Below are 20,486 nucleotides of genomic sequence, written 5' to 3'. Positions count from 1 at the left end.
CGAACTTATTCGAGGAAAAAATCCCTAAGAGTGTATTCCTTGCTTCCAGCTGGGGCGGATGCTTCGTCTATGCAGCAAACTGTAAGCTCGAACTCCCATGGCTCCTTCTCAGAATTTCTCCCTATAACTGTCGAGGAATCCCTGACTGAAATCCTAGGATCCAAATCAGGCTCCCCAGAGTATCCTTGCCCTCCCCAGCTCTTTAGATCTTTGGCCCACTTGCTGAATCTGGTAATAAACAAGATCTGGAACACCCCGCTAAAAAACAGCACTTTTTCGGGTATCAGGAAACAGTGTTTTTACTACCTTTACTGAAAAAATCTAATGTGGATCCAGTTGTGCTCAGCCATTTTTGACTGATCTCCCTCTTGTCAGCACCTGCAAAAATGCTAGCGAAATTGGCACAAAATCAGCTAGCCAAGTTTATTGAAACACACGACCAGTTGCACGAGTGTCAATCTGGATTCCGGTTGGGTTACAGCACTGAGACAGCTTTATCTGAAGTCGCAGAACCCACGAGAATGCCTTTGGATGCTAGCACCTCTGCCATTTTAGATTTATCAGAACTATCAGCAGCATTTGACACAGTAGCACACTCAATTCTACTGAACAGACTAAATCAGATGTGTATTTGTGGAGTGGCGCTCTCCTGGATTCAGTCCTATCTTAAAGACCACTCCCAACAGGTCTTTCTTCGACCTTTTCGATCTGCATCAAAACCCCTGCAGTGTGGAATGCCTCATGGCTCTTCTTTGAGTCCATTTTTCTTTAATATCTACCTGGTGCCACTCGCTACTCTCATTGCATCATGGGGGGATGAAAGTATTTTTCTATACGGATGATACTCAGTGGGTGTTCTCGATTAAAGAACATTCCAAGGCCGCCTTCCTCAGATTCAAGGAGTGCGTGCCTGAAGGACATTTCTAGATGGATGAACAGCAACTGCCTAAAATTAAATTCAGATAAGACTGAGGCCCTGTTCTTTAGTCAGGCTCATCCTCCCCCTGCAGGCTTCTGGTTGCCTGTAGAACTGGGTCACCGCCGGCCTCGGCACAAACAGCAAGAAATGCTAGACATCAAATGAGAAACAGATTTATCTTTTATGGCTCAAGTATGCCTGATCTCTTCAGCTTGCTTTGAGAATCTGAGAATCATAAAGAAATTCCTTGACTTACTACCGTAGGACAGCCGCAGGATCATAGTCCATGCAATGGTGACTTCTCAATTAGACTACGCCAATAGTCTATTTCTGGGGCTGCCAGCCTACCTTATTTATAGACTGTAGATCGTTCAGAACGCGGCTGCAAGATTAATTCGGCGGCTCCTGGTAATTAAGAGGATAGAATTCAAGGCTCTGACCTTATGTTTATGTTTATGTTTATTAAAACTTTTATAGCGCGCTCTATTACCACGGGGTATCCTGGCGCGGTGAGTAATTAGACATCAAGAGTGCTGGATCAGAACCTAAAAGAACTGTTAGAGAGGGGCATTGAACAGATAAGTCTTGAGTTCCTTCTTAAAAACAGTAATGGTCGGCGAGGCTCTAAGGAACAGGGGGAGAGCATTCCAAGCAGAAGCTGCCTTAACTGAAATAGATTGGCCTCCCAGACGGGCGTATTTGTATTTGGGGGTGGCCAGTAGGCATTGATTAGCCGATCTTAGGGCACGGTTAGGAGTGTAGAATGAAAACCGTTTCTGCAAATACGTCGGTCCCTGGCCATGGACTGCTCTGAATGCCAACACAAGAATTTTAAACATGATTCGATTTGGAACTGGTAACCTTGGCCATCCGAGCTGTCCACAACTTGGGCCCAGGTTACCTTAAGCTTAGGCTCAGCACGTATCGTCAGGAATGGATATTGAGATCAAACTACCCGTGTCTGCTCTGTGCCCCTCGCTTTGCTAAGTCTTGACATGGGGGAATATCTTTTGCAATCAGGACCTCCAGATTCTGGAACTCGCTGCCACCTTATTTGCGCCAGATAGAGTCAGAACAAGATTTCAGGAAGACCTTAAAAACCTGGCCAGGACACCTCTATTTGAGGGAGTTGTGTGCTCTACAAATGCATATTGATTGATTGATAATTTCCCTTAACACCATCCATTCTGAATTTGTTATTTCCCTTTTTCCAACCACTGCCCCTTGACCACTCCCATCTATGTTTAAATCCCATACCACCGTACATGCAGAGATCTCAGGTGGAGGTTTGTAGATTGCATTCTTGAGTATGTAAAGTAGCAGTACTTTTTTGTACCCCAAATGGCTTTTTTTACGGTGTCCTTTATTTGTATAATGATTCCAATGAATAGTTGCAACATTAACAGATGCATAGTTGGTTATCCACCAGAGAAGGTGAGAAAAGAAAACGAGTATGCAAGACTGCGTCTGACATCTCATGTGTTTAGCTATGGCATACTTCCATAAATGTTATTCTGTCACTCTGGGTACCTCCCTCCCCACTACAGTACTGCTTTTTTCACTAGTGTTTGCTGTGCCTCTATTCATCAGCCCTATGTAGGTTACTCTGCTAGAGAAAAATGTGCAAGCTAGCATTCCTAAAGTACAATTTTACCCAGTGGTGGTGTACTTTTTAAATGTCATGTTCTACGTTTGTTTTTGTTATATCCGACACACCCACATTTACAGAGAGCTCTTTTTTTAGACCTTGGAATGATGTTCCCTACTGTATTTTGTTTTTCCTTTGCTCCGTTAATTACCCTCTAGTTCCTTTAATAGGACGTGTGTTTCATTAGCTGTTTGCAGCACTCTGTCTAAACATGTAAGGCAACATTTACGTACAGAGTAGTAAATCAGCACACACAGGTTTCCTAATACAATTTGGAATTCATAATCTTTATCCATGGTTATGTCTCAAAATCTACGTGAGTTACAGCTTTCCAGGGCTAATTCTTTGAAAGATTTGTGACGCGCAGAAAGGAAATGGTGTTCGGAATATTCGCCAGCCCCGAGAACCTGCTATATTAAAAAGAAAATGTATAAGTCTCTAGTAAAGCAAACTAAAGTCAGCCATTTCACAAATAAAATCCTTAAGTCATCGAATACATCTAAAGAAATTTTCAGAATCATCAACAAATTATCTAACTTAGATAGGGTGACTCTCCCAAATCCACCATCTCAGAGTCTGTGTGAAACTCTCAATGGATATTTTGTGGACAAGATTGCCGCAGTAAAAAGGAGTATCCCCTCGGGCTTGTCTGCTCCAGACTCCTCGCCGGGAGACATGAACAGCATCACGTTCTCCCCCTTCCCAATGTATCATAAGATGACCTGATAGAACTTATGACGAAGGTTAAATCTGGTTCGCCTAACGACATCTGTTCCCCAAGAGTCCTTAGAGAGGTGGCAACCTATGGCGGAGACAGTTTCTTACAATTTCTTAATTATTTTATCAGTTCGGGTCGGGTACCTAAATCCTTTAAAAAGGCTTAGAGAAGTCAGAGTTTCTGGACCATTGTCATGCAGGGTTTAGACCAGCACATTTCACTGAAGCAGTGATTACATCAGTGCTGGACAAATTGCAAAGAGAAGTGGATAAGGGGAACACCCAGGTGTTGGTGCTGCTTGACCTGTCAGTGGCCTTTGACATGGTGGACCATGCTCTGTTGGCTGACCGTGCCTGGGCCTTGGGATTACGGGGCGAAGCATTGAACTGGATGACATAGTTCCTGAAGGATAGATTCCAATCTGTGTGACTCGCTCTTTCTTCCTCAAAAGAGGTTAAGGTGAGCTGTGGTGTGCCCCAGGGGTCCTCTCTCTCCCCCCACGTATTCAGCATCTACTTCCAACCGTTGGTCAGATCCCTCAAGATAGCTCAAGATGATGGAAGTAAATATATTCAACTACGCGGACGATATGCAACTGTTATTTGCAATCAACGACAGCGATGCAGCTAGATTGCACTTCCAAAACACCATGCTATTCATCAGTGGATGGATGGATGGATGAATGATAACCAACTGAAACTTAACTCAGACAAAACTGAGATAGTCCTCACTAAGAGTAGAACGGTAGGTTGGAATCCGTGGTGGTGACCTAGTGAGATGGGATCTACTCCAGCCCTGAAAAGGGCAGTAAAAAGCCTGGGTGTGATCACTGATGAGGATCTATCTTGTAAACAGCAGGCCAGTGCAGTGACCTCAGCGTGTTTCTTACAACTTCGGCGGATAAAAAAGATTAAGAAATTCATGACGAGAGAGCCCTTGATCCAAATTATCTTGGCACTGGTTATGTCAAGATTTGACTACGCTAACTCCCTCTACCTGGATCTCCCAAAATCCCTCCTGTGCAAGCTTCAGCTAATTCAAAACCAGGCTGCCAGGATGATAGTTCAGCTTCCAAGAGGGGGCTCTATCACGCAGGCGACTAGGGACTTCCACTGGCTGCCGGTGACACAGAGATGCAGATTTAAGGCATGCTGCACGGTGTTCAAAGGTGCTGCATTTGAGATGCCTGGGTTTCATAAAAGTTTGCATCGTAAAATACTGTCCAACGAGAGAATCTATGGTCAAGCCACCTTCCACTTTTTAGTCACCTCTACTTACAAGAAACTTAGGATTGGAGGACGTAGGTTCTCTATCATAGCTTCTAGCATATGGAACATCCTTCAATTGAAAATGAGGCAGGCATCCTTCTACACCAAATTCAGGCAACTTCTAAAGACATGGGGGCATATTATCAAGAAACAGCGTGAACATTATCGCTGAAAACTGCCGCTAAAGCGACGATAATGAGTTTGATAATACACCCATGTGAATTCCCATAGAAGCCCATGTTCTGGTGTAAACATGGGCTTCTATGGGAATTCTCTACGGCGTATTATCAAGCCCATTATCGCCGCTTTAGCAGCAGTTTTCTGCCACTAAAGCAGCGATAATGTTAATGCCCTGCTTGATAATATGCCCCATGGTTGTTTACACAAGCTTACAAATAGTAGAAATCCTCGTCTCTTTCATTACCTAGCACCAAGAGACATACCCTGTGATCGTGTGCTCTACAAGTAATCAATAATATAACATAACATTTTATTTGCATTCATAAATATACAGACTTCTATTTTTACATGCAGAGAAAATAAACACGCAAGTGCTAATGTACTTGGTATTCTCCTTCATGGAGAAAATATGTTTTTTTACCATAAAAAAAAACCTTTCTGTACACCTCCACCAATTGTGTAAGTGTTCCTTCCCCAAACTGGAAATTGATTTACTCCTGGTGAAAACCTCTGGCCATTTCCAGGGTTAGAAGGACTTTCAGGGGAGCTTACAATGACCCACAACTCGTTTAGTTTACAGGTGATCACACCACTCAGGCCATTCATGCCCAGAAACTTCAATTTCGCATCCAGGGGAGTACATTATCTAACACAGAAATCTCACTGTCCTTATAGTCGTTTGAACATGCATAACTAGCTTTCATGAAAAGAAAAACGGATGAGCCCTCATAAATTAGGCTACTTATGGATGTTAACCTTACCTGCAGGTCCAATGCTAAATGCTATACTTTTTCTTTGGCATGTACCTGGACAAATGTGAATATGAAACTGGAACATGCACGTTTTCACCTTCCACTACAAAATGTGCTTTGGTTAATTGTTGGGAAGTGTTGAAAGTGTAAGGTGGAAATGAAACTTATTGACAGAATTTCAGTTGCCTTCTCTGCCCCTTTGTTGAACCAAGCCCAAATTGTAAAGACATTTATGAATGTATATGCCCCGTAAGAGATTTCATCACCATCCTTGTTTGAGGGATCAAGTGGGTCCATACATGACACATGAATCAATTATCATTCCAACATGTACTGCTAATACAGCTCCATAAGTATTATTGTAAACACGTCTACCTTATTAGGGTTTATGAGGAGTGCCATAGTAATAATAAGATATTGTGGAACATAAAAGATCTAGAACCTTTCTCTTGGCAGTGGAGATCTCGGGATGAAACTTCAGAGACAAATGAGGAAGTGTCAGGGCAACTGGATATGTAATTCCCTATCAACCCTGCTGACAACTTAATTCTAAGGAGGCCCTTGAGAATCAACTTGTGATTCTGCTGTTCTTCCCACCCAGAGTTACTCATCCTCAATGATAAAAGTAACTGCTGTGTAGAAATACCAAGCCCCTTACTCAAACACTCATCCTGAGACCAGAGGATTTACCTGAAAAGTGACATTTTCACTGATCTTGATGTGTTCTTGTTAAAACAAAATAATACGTTTAAAGCAGAGTACACAAATGAAAAAAACAACTTATTGTATGATCACGGCCATAACCTAGAATTACCAACTGTGACTCAAGTATTCCTTTTTTTCTATACATTTTCTTATCAAATGTCTGTATGTAGATACATTATTTACAACTTTGCAAAGTACGGCCAGGTTTTATACTCCTCAAGCCCTACTGGCTATCGCACAGTCACACACACACAATACACCCTCCCAACACTAGAAATCTGTTAGATTGCATCTCACCAACCACAAATGAATTTCATGAAGAGTATATGTTCTTGGCAACAATCAGTCCTGGTGGACTTACAGGATTATTTATTTATCTGTCAGCTCCAAACCCCTTCCACCATGGATGTGCAAACACAAGAATCCACACTATATATTTTAAAGACTTTATTAAAATTAATAGTGCAGATTTAGTGTATACATGTAACTATAAAAACAAGCATAATTGTGGCAATGAACGCAATTAATAAGCAAAATATTAAGAAGAATTGTCACCTTGTGATTGTGTTTCAGTAATTCACTGCTTTGAACTATAGAACCAGTCTTTGTTGGCCAACCCCTCCCTTTTAACCATTAGCTAAGCAACCATTGTACCAAACAGACCAGCCCGAGTTTCTGGAGGTGGCCTCTAGCCTGCATACTTTAGATGGACACCAAGCATATAATTCTGATCTTCAAGTAGGTTGCTCTCTGTCATAGATTTTGTGTTTCCTGAGCTAATAAAGGCAAGCTGGCTCGGAAGAGCTGATGGCCTTTGCTTGGGATGTTTGCAGCTCAGCTTGCATGAGCTTCCAGTCACCCAGGAACTTGAAACCTCTTCTTTGCCGAATACATGTCTGTACGTGGCATAAATTGACTTTTATCATTATTTTGGGTAGGCCAGGCTTTGTGATAAATGATGTGACATGCAAAATAAGCATATTAATTAATTTGCCAGTTATTTACATTCTATCAGACATTATAAAACATTTTGATACATATATGAATAAATGATGTACTATCAAATTGTGTTAAGACAAATGTTATATGTTGTAAATGTGCAATCAGTACTAACGGCAGAACTACTTTATAAATGAAAAATGTGCACACAAATACACAAATATATCAAATGGAATGTGGTACATAAATATAAAACTCAAAGATCACGTCAATATTTTAGATTTATCAGTCAAATCAGGATAAGATTTGTAGTTGGTAAAATCAAACTTAACCATCTAATTCTAACAAGGTATTTTATTAATTTTGTCTGCAAGTTTATATGTTCTCATTAATATCCCAAATAAATTTTATTGGCAGATCTTGCATCTTTTCCTGAAATATTTTGTCAAATCTTTCGCTTTGTGCCACAGTGAGTACATTTTTCCAATCTCCAATGGTGCCTGTAAGACAGAGACAATATTCAGAACTTGCAAAAATTGTAAAGAAATAATAAACATACTGCAGGCTGTCACAATATCTTGTAAGCAGCTATACTAGATTGACATTTTGCTCTGTGGAAAAATATGTTATCAAAAACTAAGATTCCCACTGATGACTGGGAAAGTCTCATTAAGGTTATAATTGATTCCCTTAAAAGTGCAACATTTTAGAGAGAAGAGTGCTGTGGACACTTTCTAAATATCAAATAAGTTGAAAAACATCTTCCTAGTAGCTCAGTGTTACAGCTTATTTCCGAATGATAATTTTAATGCTGTGCGTTGTCACAAGTTCTGAAAATATAATAAATACAATTTCATATAACAGAAATGCTTTAGGTAGGCAACTGTACTGTAATTGTATATTTTTAAATTGTTGTATGTTGTGTGCAAAATGCCAGAATCACGTGGGTCGCCTTCAAGTCCACATTGCAGTCATACAGGAAATGCACCTCACTATACAATCATCTACCAATGTTGGGGCGCGATGGGCCCACACAAGACTGGCCTCTTCCTATTCTTTGTATTCGCGGGGAGTCCTCATCCTGGTCCATAGAGGCACCCCCTTTAGCATGATACACTCTGAAACAGACGATCAAGGGAGATATATTATCTGGCAGGGTAACTGTGGAGGGACAATCCTGACCCTTATCAACATATATGGCCCGAACACTGATGACCCTGAATGCTACACAACACTCTACACCCGAATATGTGACCTACAACCTTCTATTATTATCTGGGGTGAAGATTTTAATTCCCCACTGGACCCACACATGAATTGGTCTGCTGTCTCATCAGGGCAGGACAAACAAGTGGCCAGAGTGTTCAGGGAAGGAATGGGGGATTACGGACTTGCTGATATGTCGCGAGCTATTTGCAGTCCTACTTAAATTGAATCCATCAATGCCCGCTTCAGCAGTTTTCCTAGATGCACTGCAGGCATTTAATTCTATACAATGGCCATACATGTTCACTGTGCTAGCTCAAATGGGGATACAACCAGCCTTCCTATCTTGATCCTTCTGCTATATGCAGCTCCAGTTGCCCACATCCGAATGAACTGCATAATTTCCAATCTCATGCGCATTTGTAGGGGGGAGCGGCAGGGCTGTCTGCTCTCCCCGATTTTATTCACCCTGGCACTGGAGCCCTTGCTTACATCATCAGACAAAAGCACCTCGTTTATGGCCTTGCGCTTTTGCCAACGCCCCCTGGCCATATCATTAGATGCTGATGATAAGGTGGTGTATGTGAGGGAACCAAGCATGAATCTCGGCCAGACGGTGCGTGAATATGTTAAATGCGAATGGTACTCTGGCCTAAGCATTAACTGGTCTAAATCGGTCATCTTTTCACTAACCCCTGCCACAGTGCCTCATGTGCTACGGTACCTGTTAAATTGGTGGACAGAACCCCTGAAATACTTGGGGGTATGGATACATCACGAAATGGAAGTTGTAATCCACCAAAATTGAGGCATAGCCATTTCAAAATTGCTGGACCAAGTGGCCCGTTGGACCCGCCTCCCCCTTTCGCTGGTGGACAGACTAGCAATCATAACGATGGTTTTGTTAGCAAGATTTATACCTTTTAATCAACATCCCTATTCCACTGACACAGTTTTTTTTTTAAATCAGTACAATCCTGCATGACAACTCTAGCATGGGCTGGTAAAAAGCCTTGGATCAGTTGTCAGACACTTACACGCCCTTATATTCAAGGAGGATTTGATGCTCCGGACTTTCATCTATAGTATTTGTGTGCTCAAGCCCATTTTGCTCATTATTGGTATCACCCTCAGCGGTACACGTCACACACCACTATCAAACATGATGAAGCACACACTATTCCCCTCACTGTATGTGAAACAGACAAATACATTCAAGACAGTTGGTCCTATAAACAGCACGACTAGAGCATGGCAGGCACTCGCCACATATGCATAAAAACTCTACTGTATGCTTTGTCATTACCCACATGGGGATACCACAATACATTCTACTGTTACTTGTAAGGTTCCATGAGAACAGCTTTGCCCAGATAAGATGGGGTACAGAGGGATGTGTTCAAGCTCCCACCCTCTTCTCCTTGTATGTCAACGGTGTGGTTGAGCATCTGTTGAAAGATCCTTCAGATGAACCATCCCTGGCGGGGGAGGTTATCCCCACCCTTCTCTTTGCGGATGACACGCTCTTGCTATCCAAATCCCCAATGGGTCTTCAAAAACTACTCATTAACTTCGAGTCTTTTTGTGCAGAACGGGGCCTGGTAATCAATACCGATAAAACAAAATACCTTGTGATGAATCTCCCCAAAAAATATGTGCGTCCCCCAAAGTTGAAGGCTGTACCTTTGGGGAGGGTGGATGTATTTGATTACCTAGGCATCCGTTTGTCGCACAATATGCAGTGGGCTCCTCATTTAGATAAAATGCTGCTAGCCCACAAGAGGGTAACAGGGGCTCTTCTGAAGGAGCAGCGCTCCTGTGCAATTAGACCTATAGCCCCTGTTATTGAAATCTATGCAGCAAGGGGAGTTAGCTCTGCTCTTTATGGGGCAGAGCTATGGGGCTCATGTAACACTAGCGAATTGTCAAGATCTGAGAGGAAGTTCTGTAGGGCCATCGTGTCACTTCCCCAGGGTACTCCTATGATCCCACTAATGCTTGATTTAGGCTGCCGCCCTATTGGAGATTTGGCAAAGTTCCGGCCCTTACGCTTATGGGCCCGGCTGTGGCGAGTCCCGGAGCTTGCCAAATATGCTAAAGGGCTCTCTGAAGTAATGTCATTACCGGGGTGGCACCGGATAAAATGGCTGAGAGATATGAAAGCCCTCCTGTGTAACTTGGGTCTAAGCGAAGCCTGGGCAAATAGGTCTTCCCCCCCAAAGGCAACACTCAAGAGTTTGTATTGAAACTGGATTGTGACTCAACGGAGCACTAACTGTACATTGGGTAGACTCACGGAGGACTTTTTGAAATTTAAGGATTTGCCGATCCGGGAACTTTACTTAGACATTATTGAGAGACCATTTGACAGGACCCTTTATTTTAAATTTAGGACTGGGACTCTTCCACTGCACGCTTTTACATCTCGGTGGAAACCCCCAGCACAGACCACAGAATTTTGCCCTATTTGCATATCCAGACAAGAGTCAGTGGCACATTTTCTGTTTGAATGCCAGGAGTATGCTCAACCAAGAAGAAGATGGCTTAAGCAATTGTGCACCCCCCTACAGAGCTTTGTATATTATAGACTATGAAAGCACTATACACCTCCTTTCCCCAAGAACCACCCAAGCTGCGTTCTCTACAGGCCCTACTTTCAAGCACAGATCGGAAAAAAACTCATCACCAAATTATATGACTCCTCACAGGGTGAACGGGTTGGTTCACAGACACTGCCAGGGATAAATGAAACGGAATCTTAGACATCCCATTAACGCAAGCAAACTGGGAATTCTGCTGTATTCTATTTATTGATAAACTCACACCCAACTGTAATCTCAGGATCATATCTGCTGCAGGCCTATTACTTCCTCCTTCAACTTCACAAATTTGGACTACGAGCAGTGTGCAGTGCAGCGCGGGGCTGCTGCAGCAGACTTTTTTTTGCATCTGGCGATGATGTGCGGCCCTGTGGCCTTGTACTGGATGCATGCCACACAGACCAAATCAAAGATAATAGAAAAACAGGTAGATTGCTCCTCCAAAGTGTGCCTACTGGGCCTTATCAAATCGCTCCAGCCCACTAATCGTAAGCTAGTAGCGGTGTCATTGCTAATGTCTAAAGGCAGAGTATCAATGTTTTCGGGCAGGAGTAGGTCACAGAGATGGTAAACAGTCATAATATCGATTCCAAAATATAGAATGGACATAATATCGAAGTAAAAATATAGAATGGACAAAATATCGAATGGACACAATATAGTGGTTAAAAATATCGAATTTTAGGTAAGTAATATCGATTTTCAAAATATAGAAGTCAAAATATCGAAGTATAGGCATTAAATATATCGATTTTTTAATAATATAATTTTTTTTAAAGTGTTTTGTATGTTAGTATATGTGTGAAAAGTGTATATTAATTTTTGTAATGTATGTTAATTGTATTTTAAGTAATGAATTTTATGTTATTTAATTTTTGCGTAATTTAATTCTGTAGCGGGTTGTGGGTTTATAGGGGAATAGGGTGGGAAGTAATTTAATTATATTAAATTAAATATTAATTTGTAGCAATTATTATTAATTTTTAATTACATTTTGCTTTTTAGTTCTGTAGCGGGTTGTGGGTTTATAGGGGAATAGGGTGGGAAGTAATTTAATTGTAATTAATTAAATATTTTTATTTATTTATTGGTATTCATTTTGAATTTATTGTTATTTTTTAATTGGTAATTAATTTTTATTAATTGCCAATTCATTTGTATTAATTGATTAATTGTTACTTATGTTAATTTTCTAAATGCATTTTCTGTAGCGGGTTGTGGGCTTATAGGGGAATAGGGTGGGAAGTAATTTAATTGCAATTAAGTAAATATTTTTTTTCATTCATTGGTATTGATTTTAAATTTATTGTTAATTAATTTTTAATTGGTAATTAATTTCTATTAATTGGCAATTAATTTTTATTAATTGTTAAATTTTTTGTATTAATTAAATATTTGATAATTATGATAATTGTATTAATGTATTTTCTGTAGTGGGATGTGGGTTTATAGGGGAATAGGGTGGGAAGTAATGTAATTGTAATTAATTACATGTTAAAAATACTTTTTGTGTATTGATAATTAATTTACTGTTAATATTTAATTGGTATTAATTTATATTATTAATTAGTTTTTGTTATTGAAAATTAATTAGTTGTTAAATAATTATGAATAGGTTATTAATTTTTATTAACTAATATGTAGTTGTATTTCTAATTAATTATTACATAATATTAAATTGGTTATTAATTTCAATTAATGTTTTATTGAGATTGATATTTAATTTATTTTTAATAATATATTAAATCATTACTTTCCCTACTGTTAAACTCACTGGAGTGGGAATAGTAATTTTCACCCTCCCGCTATCCAACGCTTTCCCTACTGTTGCACTCTCTGGAGTGGGAATAGTATTTTTTACCACTACGCTATCCAACGCTTTCCCTACTGTTGCACTCTCTGGAGTGGGAATAGTAATTTTTACCCCTACGCTATCCAAAGCTTTCCCTACTGTTGCACTATCTGGAGTGGGAATAGTAATTTTCACACTCCCGCTATCCAACGCTTTCCCTACTGCTGCACTCTCTGGAGTGGGAATAGTATTTTTTACCCCTACGCTATCCAACGCTTTCCCTACTGTTGCACTCACTGGAGTGGGAATAGTATTTTTTACCCCTACGCTATCTAACGCTTTCCCTACTGTTGCACTCTCTTGAGTGGGAATAGTAATTTTTACCCCTACGCTATCCAACGCTTTCCCTACTGTTGCACTCTCTGGAGTGGGAATAGTATTTTTTACCCCTACGCTATCCAACGCTTTCCCTACTGTTGCACTCACTGGAGTGGGAATAGTATTTTTTACCCCTACGCTATCCAACGCTTTCCCTACTGTTGCACTCACTGGAGTGGTAATATTAAATGTTACCCTCCTGCTATCCTACGGTAAAATATTGTACATTTTTTATTAATAACTTAAATTAATTATGTCTTAATTTTAAGGTTATTTGAGTATTTTTAAGTATGTTTTAGTTAATTATATTAATTATTTCATTATTTTTAAATTACTTTTAAGACATTTAAAAAAATTCGATATTTTGACTGACTATATTTTTTACAGACTATATTTTGGATTCGATATTTTTGTACTTACCTGTTTGTAGATAGGAATTCGATATTTTGTCATTCTATATTTTGGTGACTATATTTTGGTAAGGTTATATTTTGTCATTCTATATTATGTCAGTGATCCCACAGAGATACATCGATTGGCTCCAAGACCTAGCATATTGTAAAGTCCAACTCGAAACCTACGCCGAAGAGCTACCGCTGTCATCAAGACCAAGAAACTTTTGGTGTCTGTGTGTGTCTTATTTGCTGTCTAATGCCACGGACTAGTGTGACTCACTCTATTTGCTAATCTGTGCCCATTACACATTAAAAAAGCCACTTTTTCATGGAAGTGAATTATAATCATCAGCTTATAGTATATTCACATTTAAACTAAATGTGCATTCTTAATGTTGGCCTAACTGCAAGTAGGCATATGCTGCTCAAATGCATTTTTTACTGCTAAACATAATATTTATTTTTAAATCTGCTTTCACGTTTTTGGTATTGCTACAGAAGCAGGATAACAAGCTTAGTTAGAAGTAGCTCATTGTTTGCTTTTAGGAATGGAGTTGATAATTTTAATTGAAAGTCTGTTCTTATTGATGAGAAAGCTCCTCCTGTACCATGCAGTTCGGACCGATTATACATCCTGTCGAGCTGTGTATGGCTTTGTTCGATGATGGAAACAAGGGGAGTTTACCTGTTCCAAGGAGACGGTGCAACCTGATTGGTCTAAGTTCAGAGGAGTTGGTGGGAAGAAGCTCTGGGCATAATGCCATGTATTTAATTGTGTGTCTTAAAATAGGTGTTTGGAAATCCTGTCCTGAATGTGCAGAGGAAAGACCTTTCCCTAGCTCTGCTATCTTAGACCCAATATTCCTAGTTCTTTAGCTAGACTCTTGAACGCCTATGCTTTCTTTGCCCTGAGCCTTTATTTAGTTCACTTCAAATTGACACCCTTTGCTTAGGATTTCCCCTTGCCATCATTAGGTGCCTTATTTAGTTTAGGGAAGTTCATTTATGAAACTGTTACTTCCAATTTTCTGCATCTTGTACCTTGATCTGATTTATACTGTTATCTATCTGTTTTATGCTGTTGGGCTGTTTAACTATATATTGAGCATTATGCTCAAATTGTTATGTACGAATTCAGGACCCTAGTGTAATTTTCCCGATTCATGTCCCATATATAGGTATGAATCACCTGATCCTTATATAGGCATAGAAATCATACCCTTATTTAGACTAAGCCTATGCAGCCCAAATACGGCATGGCTACTTCCACTAAATTCCGAAAATCCATAACGATTTCTTAGAAAAACCCGCCTTCAGCAGCTTGGAACTTCCCCTTGCCTGAATACTAATTTATCTAGGAAATCATGGAGTTTTCAAAGAACTGAGTCTTTGATGACGTTATTATGTCCAATCATACATCAAACTCGGCACCTTCAAGGTATAAATATGCCTACATTTGCCCAGACAAACACACAGTGGTTTGGAGCAGATCGACTATCTACTTGCTCGACGCACCCTGTTGCAGCAAGTGCCGATGGAAGCCGACCCTCCAGCTGAAGCACAGAGAGACGCTGTCTTTTCTCCTGCCGAGAAATCCAGCTCCAGTGTTTCCAGGCTACCCTTGCGGGTTGCTGGGAAATCGAGTCCTGAGAGAGAGATACAAGACCTCGTTCATTCTACAACCAAGGTACGGAGCTGGTTAGACACTTAGAGAATTCTTAGTTAGATTCTTGGCAGAATAAATACTAAACTTAAGCTACACCTCACTTACTTCTTCCCTCATACTAGACTTAGGTTAGGTACACCGGGGTAGGCGTATTTTAGAAGCACCAGTTGAGTACTTTTAGTCATTATTTTATCACTGTATGTATTTGATGTATTTTATGTATTTTATGGCTTAGAAACCATATCATGCTCTTACAGTACTATTTTATAATACTCTTCGTATTATATGCCTTGTACTTTATAACCAGTATTACGATTGTAGCAGTACATTTCCTATGCTTGAGAAAGAAGACTGTTCAATTAATACTTTTTATTGAAAACGCCTGTCTCTCTATTTTCTCAGCACCTCTGGTGAAACGAAGCATGCACGATTTCCTGAGTAAAATAGTTATCTATTGTTTCCGCAACTCTAGAGATTGATTTCTTATTTGGGAAACAAAGTTGTCATGTTTATGCGGTTGTCAGAAACTAATCCCTTCTTGTGAATTTGAGAAAGTTTCTAGTGACCTCGGAGCTAGCTGGCACTCACAATTAAGTCTAATAGATTCGGTAGAGACCTAGTCGACCTCAGTCCTACGTCTAAATTACAGGATATATTTTTCCAATGCGCAGAGCCTATTGGGAATATAGGAACTACACTACATGATGCCCAACGTTTGGTAAGGTGATAATTTAACACTAGATACTAGAGTAACTCAGAGCCGGTAGTGCAATTAAAGCTGACGATTCTAAAGCTACAACAACAACTGAGGCAATCTTAACCGAGGCAGACTATCTAGAACCAACAAAGCCAGGATTATCAAAGCGACAAAGAAAAAAGGAAAGGAAGGCTAGGACTAAGAGATGCGCAAATGACTCAAAGACGGGAATTGAACTCTTCCCCATCTTTTTAAATACAAAATCAAGATCAACAAAAGAAGAGGTTACTTTGGAGATTCAATCGGAAGAAACTGAAATAGACACCAGTTATGCTAACGGTCAATTACTAAACAAACAAACAAGAAATCAAGAGTCTACAATCATTGGGAAGCGAGAGACCATCCTTACACACGGGTAAAAATCAGCAAGACGGGCTTCCGAGTGCGAAATTCTTGTCTGACATCGACTCTAGACATAAAACTATTAAAACTGTAGACTTGACAAAAAAAAACAGTGATACTCAGCTTAATGAAATTATACAGCTAAAAACTTGCCGATCAAGTAAGCTCCAAGAAGATACCACTCCAATATCGGAAAAAGATAACACAGAGGGGCCAACAAAAACTAAGGCTACAGAAACTGAATCAACGCCACAAATTTTGCAAATAACAAATCAAATTGCTTGCAAAGCAGGAGTCTCAGCCAGCGGTATTAGCTTGCAACACAGGGAGCATCGAAGTGAAACAGGGGTTCAATTAAACCCTACCACCTTAACACAAACTGAGTTAGGAACAAGAGACCAGGGTATGGCTGAAAACAACATAACATTAGCAAACAGATCACAGAGCAATCAGATTCAGGGCAATCTAAGATTTAATGTAACGAATAAGGATAACAGACAATTAATTCAAACAGATTGTAACGAGCAAATGCTAGACTCAGCTAAGCCCGATCTCGAGAGTCGTCAAATTATTTGGGCACCCGAATACAAGACACAGGGTTGTCATGACATTCTGAACAGATGCAATGTCCTGAAACTAATAGCCGAAATTAGTGAGTTAAGAAATATTGGATCCACAGACCTCGAACAAGTGCAATTCCTAGCAGGATCTACAAACTCAACAAATGAACATACACTGACAACATGGAAGACCCCCGGGATAGCACAATCAATATTGGAAAGATCAGATTCATTTAAAAAATGGGGCATTCTATTATCTCAGCCAGAAACGCCCCGTTACCCGTTTCCGTTAAAAAAATCAGAAGCCAGCAAATTATTAGGAACGCGGTCAAAGCGACTCTCCAAAAGCCCGTTTATTCAATTCTACACAACGCCCAAGGCAGAAGCACTGAAGTCTTCTCCCAGGAAGAGAAGGTTGAAGAAAGAGGGGGAGAACTTAGATCTCCCACAGAGGATTGGAAATGGCTTCCTAGTTTGTTAAACGCAAAGCCGAAAAATAGACGGAAGAAAGACACTACGAAGCAAACTGACAAAAAAGGAATACACATTGTATCATGGAATTTCGCTGGAGCGAAAAAACTATTAGAGGACGGAATAGCCCTAGATGAATGGGTGGATTGCGATATAATTGCTTTACAAGAAACCTGGCAGCAAGAAGAAATCGCACTGGCAGGCTTTACACACCATCATGTAGCCGCAGAGAAATGTAAATCCTACGGTAGAGCGATTGGAGGCCTTTCAGTTTACATAACTTCTGCTCTACAAATTAACTCAGAGCAACTTGAATCTCCAGACCCAAGCATCCAAATAGTTAAATTATCAGGATTAAATGCAAATAACAAGATGACAACAATTCTGATCAATTACTACACGCAACCAAAAACTCGAGTGAAAAATACAAAAAATACTCTATTATGTGAGGTAATAACAGACTTTCGTAGTACTGAGCCAGCGTGGAACATTATACTAACCGGAGATTTTAACTCCAACCTGATATACTCCCTGGAGGAGGACGACATCCTAACGGCGAACAACATGCACTGGAGCATCCCAGAACAGACTCAAGGTGGCGTCAGGAGTAAAATCGACCGAATAGGAATAAAATTGGTGACAGAGTTAGAATATCTAGGCATGCGAGTTCTTAATGGCAGGACAAACGAGGATCGACCTCCCAAAAAAACCTTTTACGGCCCGCATTCCCAATCAACTCTGGACTATACAATTGTGAGTCTTTCGCTATTTCCTTTATTAAACAACTTTTATATTGAATACTCGCCCATGAGCAACCACGCAATGCAACACATTAAATTCAATCTGTGTGTAGAAAGATTTCAATCTTCACAAACTGTGGAAGGCAACCTAAGTTTATCAAACCAGAAACGAATTAACTGGTGTAATCCAAACAAATCTGAATGGTTCTCGACAATAGTGGACACGATGAACAACTTAAGTGACACTTCCACGAATGCCATAGAAGCATGGTCTCTCTTTTTAGAGAGCCTAAAAACGAAAATGAAATCTCCAGTTACGAAGGACAAAGGAACGAACACAAACAATACATTGCCAACAGATTTGAGAGACTTGAGGAAGGAACTGAGAAAAACACACAAAAAGCTGCAAACTTATAATAAAGACTCTAGTCAAATGGACGTCTTCTTGGCTCTACGGAAGCGCTATAAAAAGAACGTTTGGGAGCACAAAAAAGCTACCAAGGAAAAATTCTGGACTAAGTTGCTCCATAGCGCTAAAACCTCGAACGCAATTACATTCTGGAGAATTATAAACCAATTAACCAGACCGCTGAATATTCTTACATCAAACGTGCAGGAAACCGAATGGGTAATCTTCCTTCAGCAAAAATTTAAAGGAAACCTATTAAACATTCCAGCGAATCAACCCTACGCGCAACATCAAATTAAAAAGATAAGTGAGGTGAAAAATAGTACACAACAGTCGCCAATCAATCTAAGCAATGCACCTATTTCGAATATATCATCTAGAATCTACTCTACGGAAGAGATTACAAAAGTAATTAGAAAGGGGAAGAGTAACGGGGCCCCGGGGCCAAACGGTATTCCCCAAGCGGTATATAAACACGCACCTGAATACTGGAGCCCCCTTTTAGAGAACCTCTTTGCTGATGTTCAAATACTCAGTGAAGTTCCTAATAGTTGGCATGGCTCCATAATAACGCCCATATACAAAGGAGGTGACAGAACCAACCCACTTAACTATCGACTAATAACACTGCAGGACGTGGAAGCAAAATACTTCGCATATCTTTTATTAACAGACCTGGTTACTTGGTCAGGCGACAGAGACTTGATTCCACTCAATCAAACGGGGTTCAGAGCAGGCATCGGAACTACTTCAAATATTCTATCAATAAGCTTGATAGCTGATAAATGCCAGCGTAACAAGCAGGAGCTGAACTTATGTTTTATTGATCTGCAAGCCGCATTCGATAGTGTGGACCGGAACCTACTATGGGCTAAATTAAGATCATGGGACATACCAGAGAGCTTACTAAGGGGCCTGTTGCTATTTTACACCGGCACATGGACACAAGTAAAGCTAGGCGACGGTTCGCGATTGTCAAGAAAAGTGTCCACAGGAACCGGATTAAAACAAGGATGCGTTTTGGCGCCTCACTTGTTCAACCTATTTCTTTCGGACCTTTCCGGCAAACTAAACACCTGCAACGCTCATCCCCCGAGATTAGGTAACCTGCAACTCTCACATCTTGCATGCGTGGACGACATTGTACTAATGAGCCTAAGAAAAGTCGGTATGACCAGACTACTATCAGAACTTTCGCTTTTTTTGTCTGCAAACAAACTGACTTTGAACTTGTCTAAAACCAAAACAATGTTAATTTCTAATCGGCGCTCAACAGACTATAATATTCGCATAGATGGTAAAAGGCTTGAAAGGGTCTCAAATTATAAATATTTGGGACATTTTGTTGACGAAAAGATGACTCTAAAAGCGCAAAAACATTACCTTACGCAACGAACCGGAGCCTTGATCTTTGCATTTAGCTCTTTGTATAATAAACTAGAAGGCCCTTCGTTTAAACCACTACTAACGGTAATTGCAGCTAAAGCCCTTCCCAACTTAACATATGCAAGTGCAGCAATGCATGGCAAGGACGGTGCTTTGTTAAATACTTTGATTACTAAAATTTATAAGAAAGTTTTTTAACTTCCCCGTACAGCTTCACCAGCGCAAATGCGCATAGAATTTGGTCTCATGAACGAATCAGTGGGAAGACTATACACGTGCATTAAAACCTGGTACCGCATTAAAATGAATGCCACTGATAACAACTTAAATACATTTTTGTGGCAAGAAGTTGAAACGGGAACCAAATCAGAGGCAAACAAATTCCTGACCAAAGCTCTGGAATTAACACGCACCGCCCAGCTATGGAACAAAAACCTGCCAGTTAACTCATTTAAACAGGTAATAAACAAAGCCGCCAAACTACATTCTCTACTTATTGACAAGGAGATTTTTTCCCATCGTTCACATTCTTGGGTTGCAATTAACAGCTACAAACTTCTTACTCCGGCGCTCTACTTGGACTCTACATACTCTGTTTTTACTAAAAAAAGGTTGATGGCTCTAAGATTCGGAAAGTATCCAACGCTGGCTGAAG

The 20,486-nt window shown here is 40.2% G+C and overlaps 1 protein-coding gene across 1 annotated transcript in view; it reads right to left on the bottom strand.

Moving 5' to 3' along the window:
• Positions 1 to 6,630: 6,630 nt before the first annotated feature.
• Positions 6,631 to 20,486, bottom strand: part of LOC147707982 (amine sulfotransferase-like) — a 363,481-nt gene continuing 349,625 nt past the window's right edge. The window contains exon 6 of the mRNA XM_086925269.1: positions 6,631 to 7,629. Coding sequence (XP_086781395.1) covers positions 7,505 to 7,629 — 125 coding nt within the window. The 3' untranslated portion in view covers positions 6,631 to 7,504. The remainder of the gene's footprint in view (positions 7,630 to 20,486) is intronic.

Source organism: Lissotriton vulgaris, chromosome 6 (genome assembly GCF_964263255.1).
Source record: "Lissotriton vulgaris chromosome 6, aLisVul1.2, whole genome shotgun sequence".
In the NCBI taxonomy this organism is placed as follows: Eukaryota; Metazoa; Chordata; class Amphibia; order Caudata; family Salamandridae; genus Lissotriton; species Lissotriton vulgaris.
This window is presented reverse-complemented; position numbering and strand designations above follow the sequence as displayed.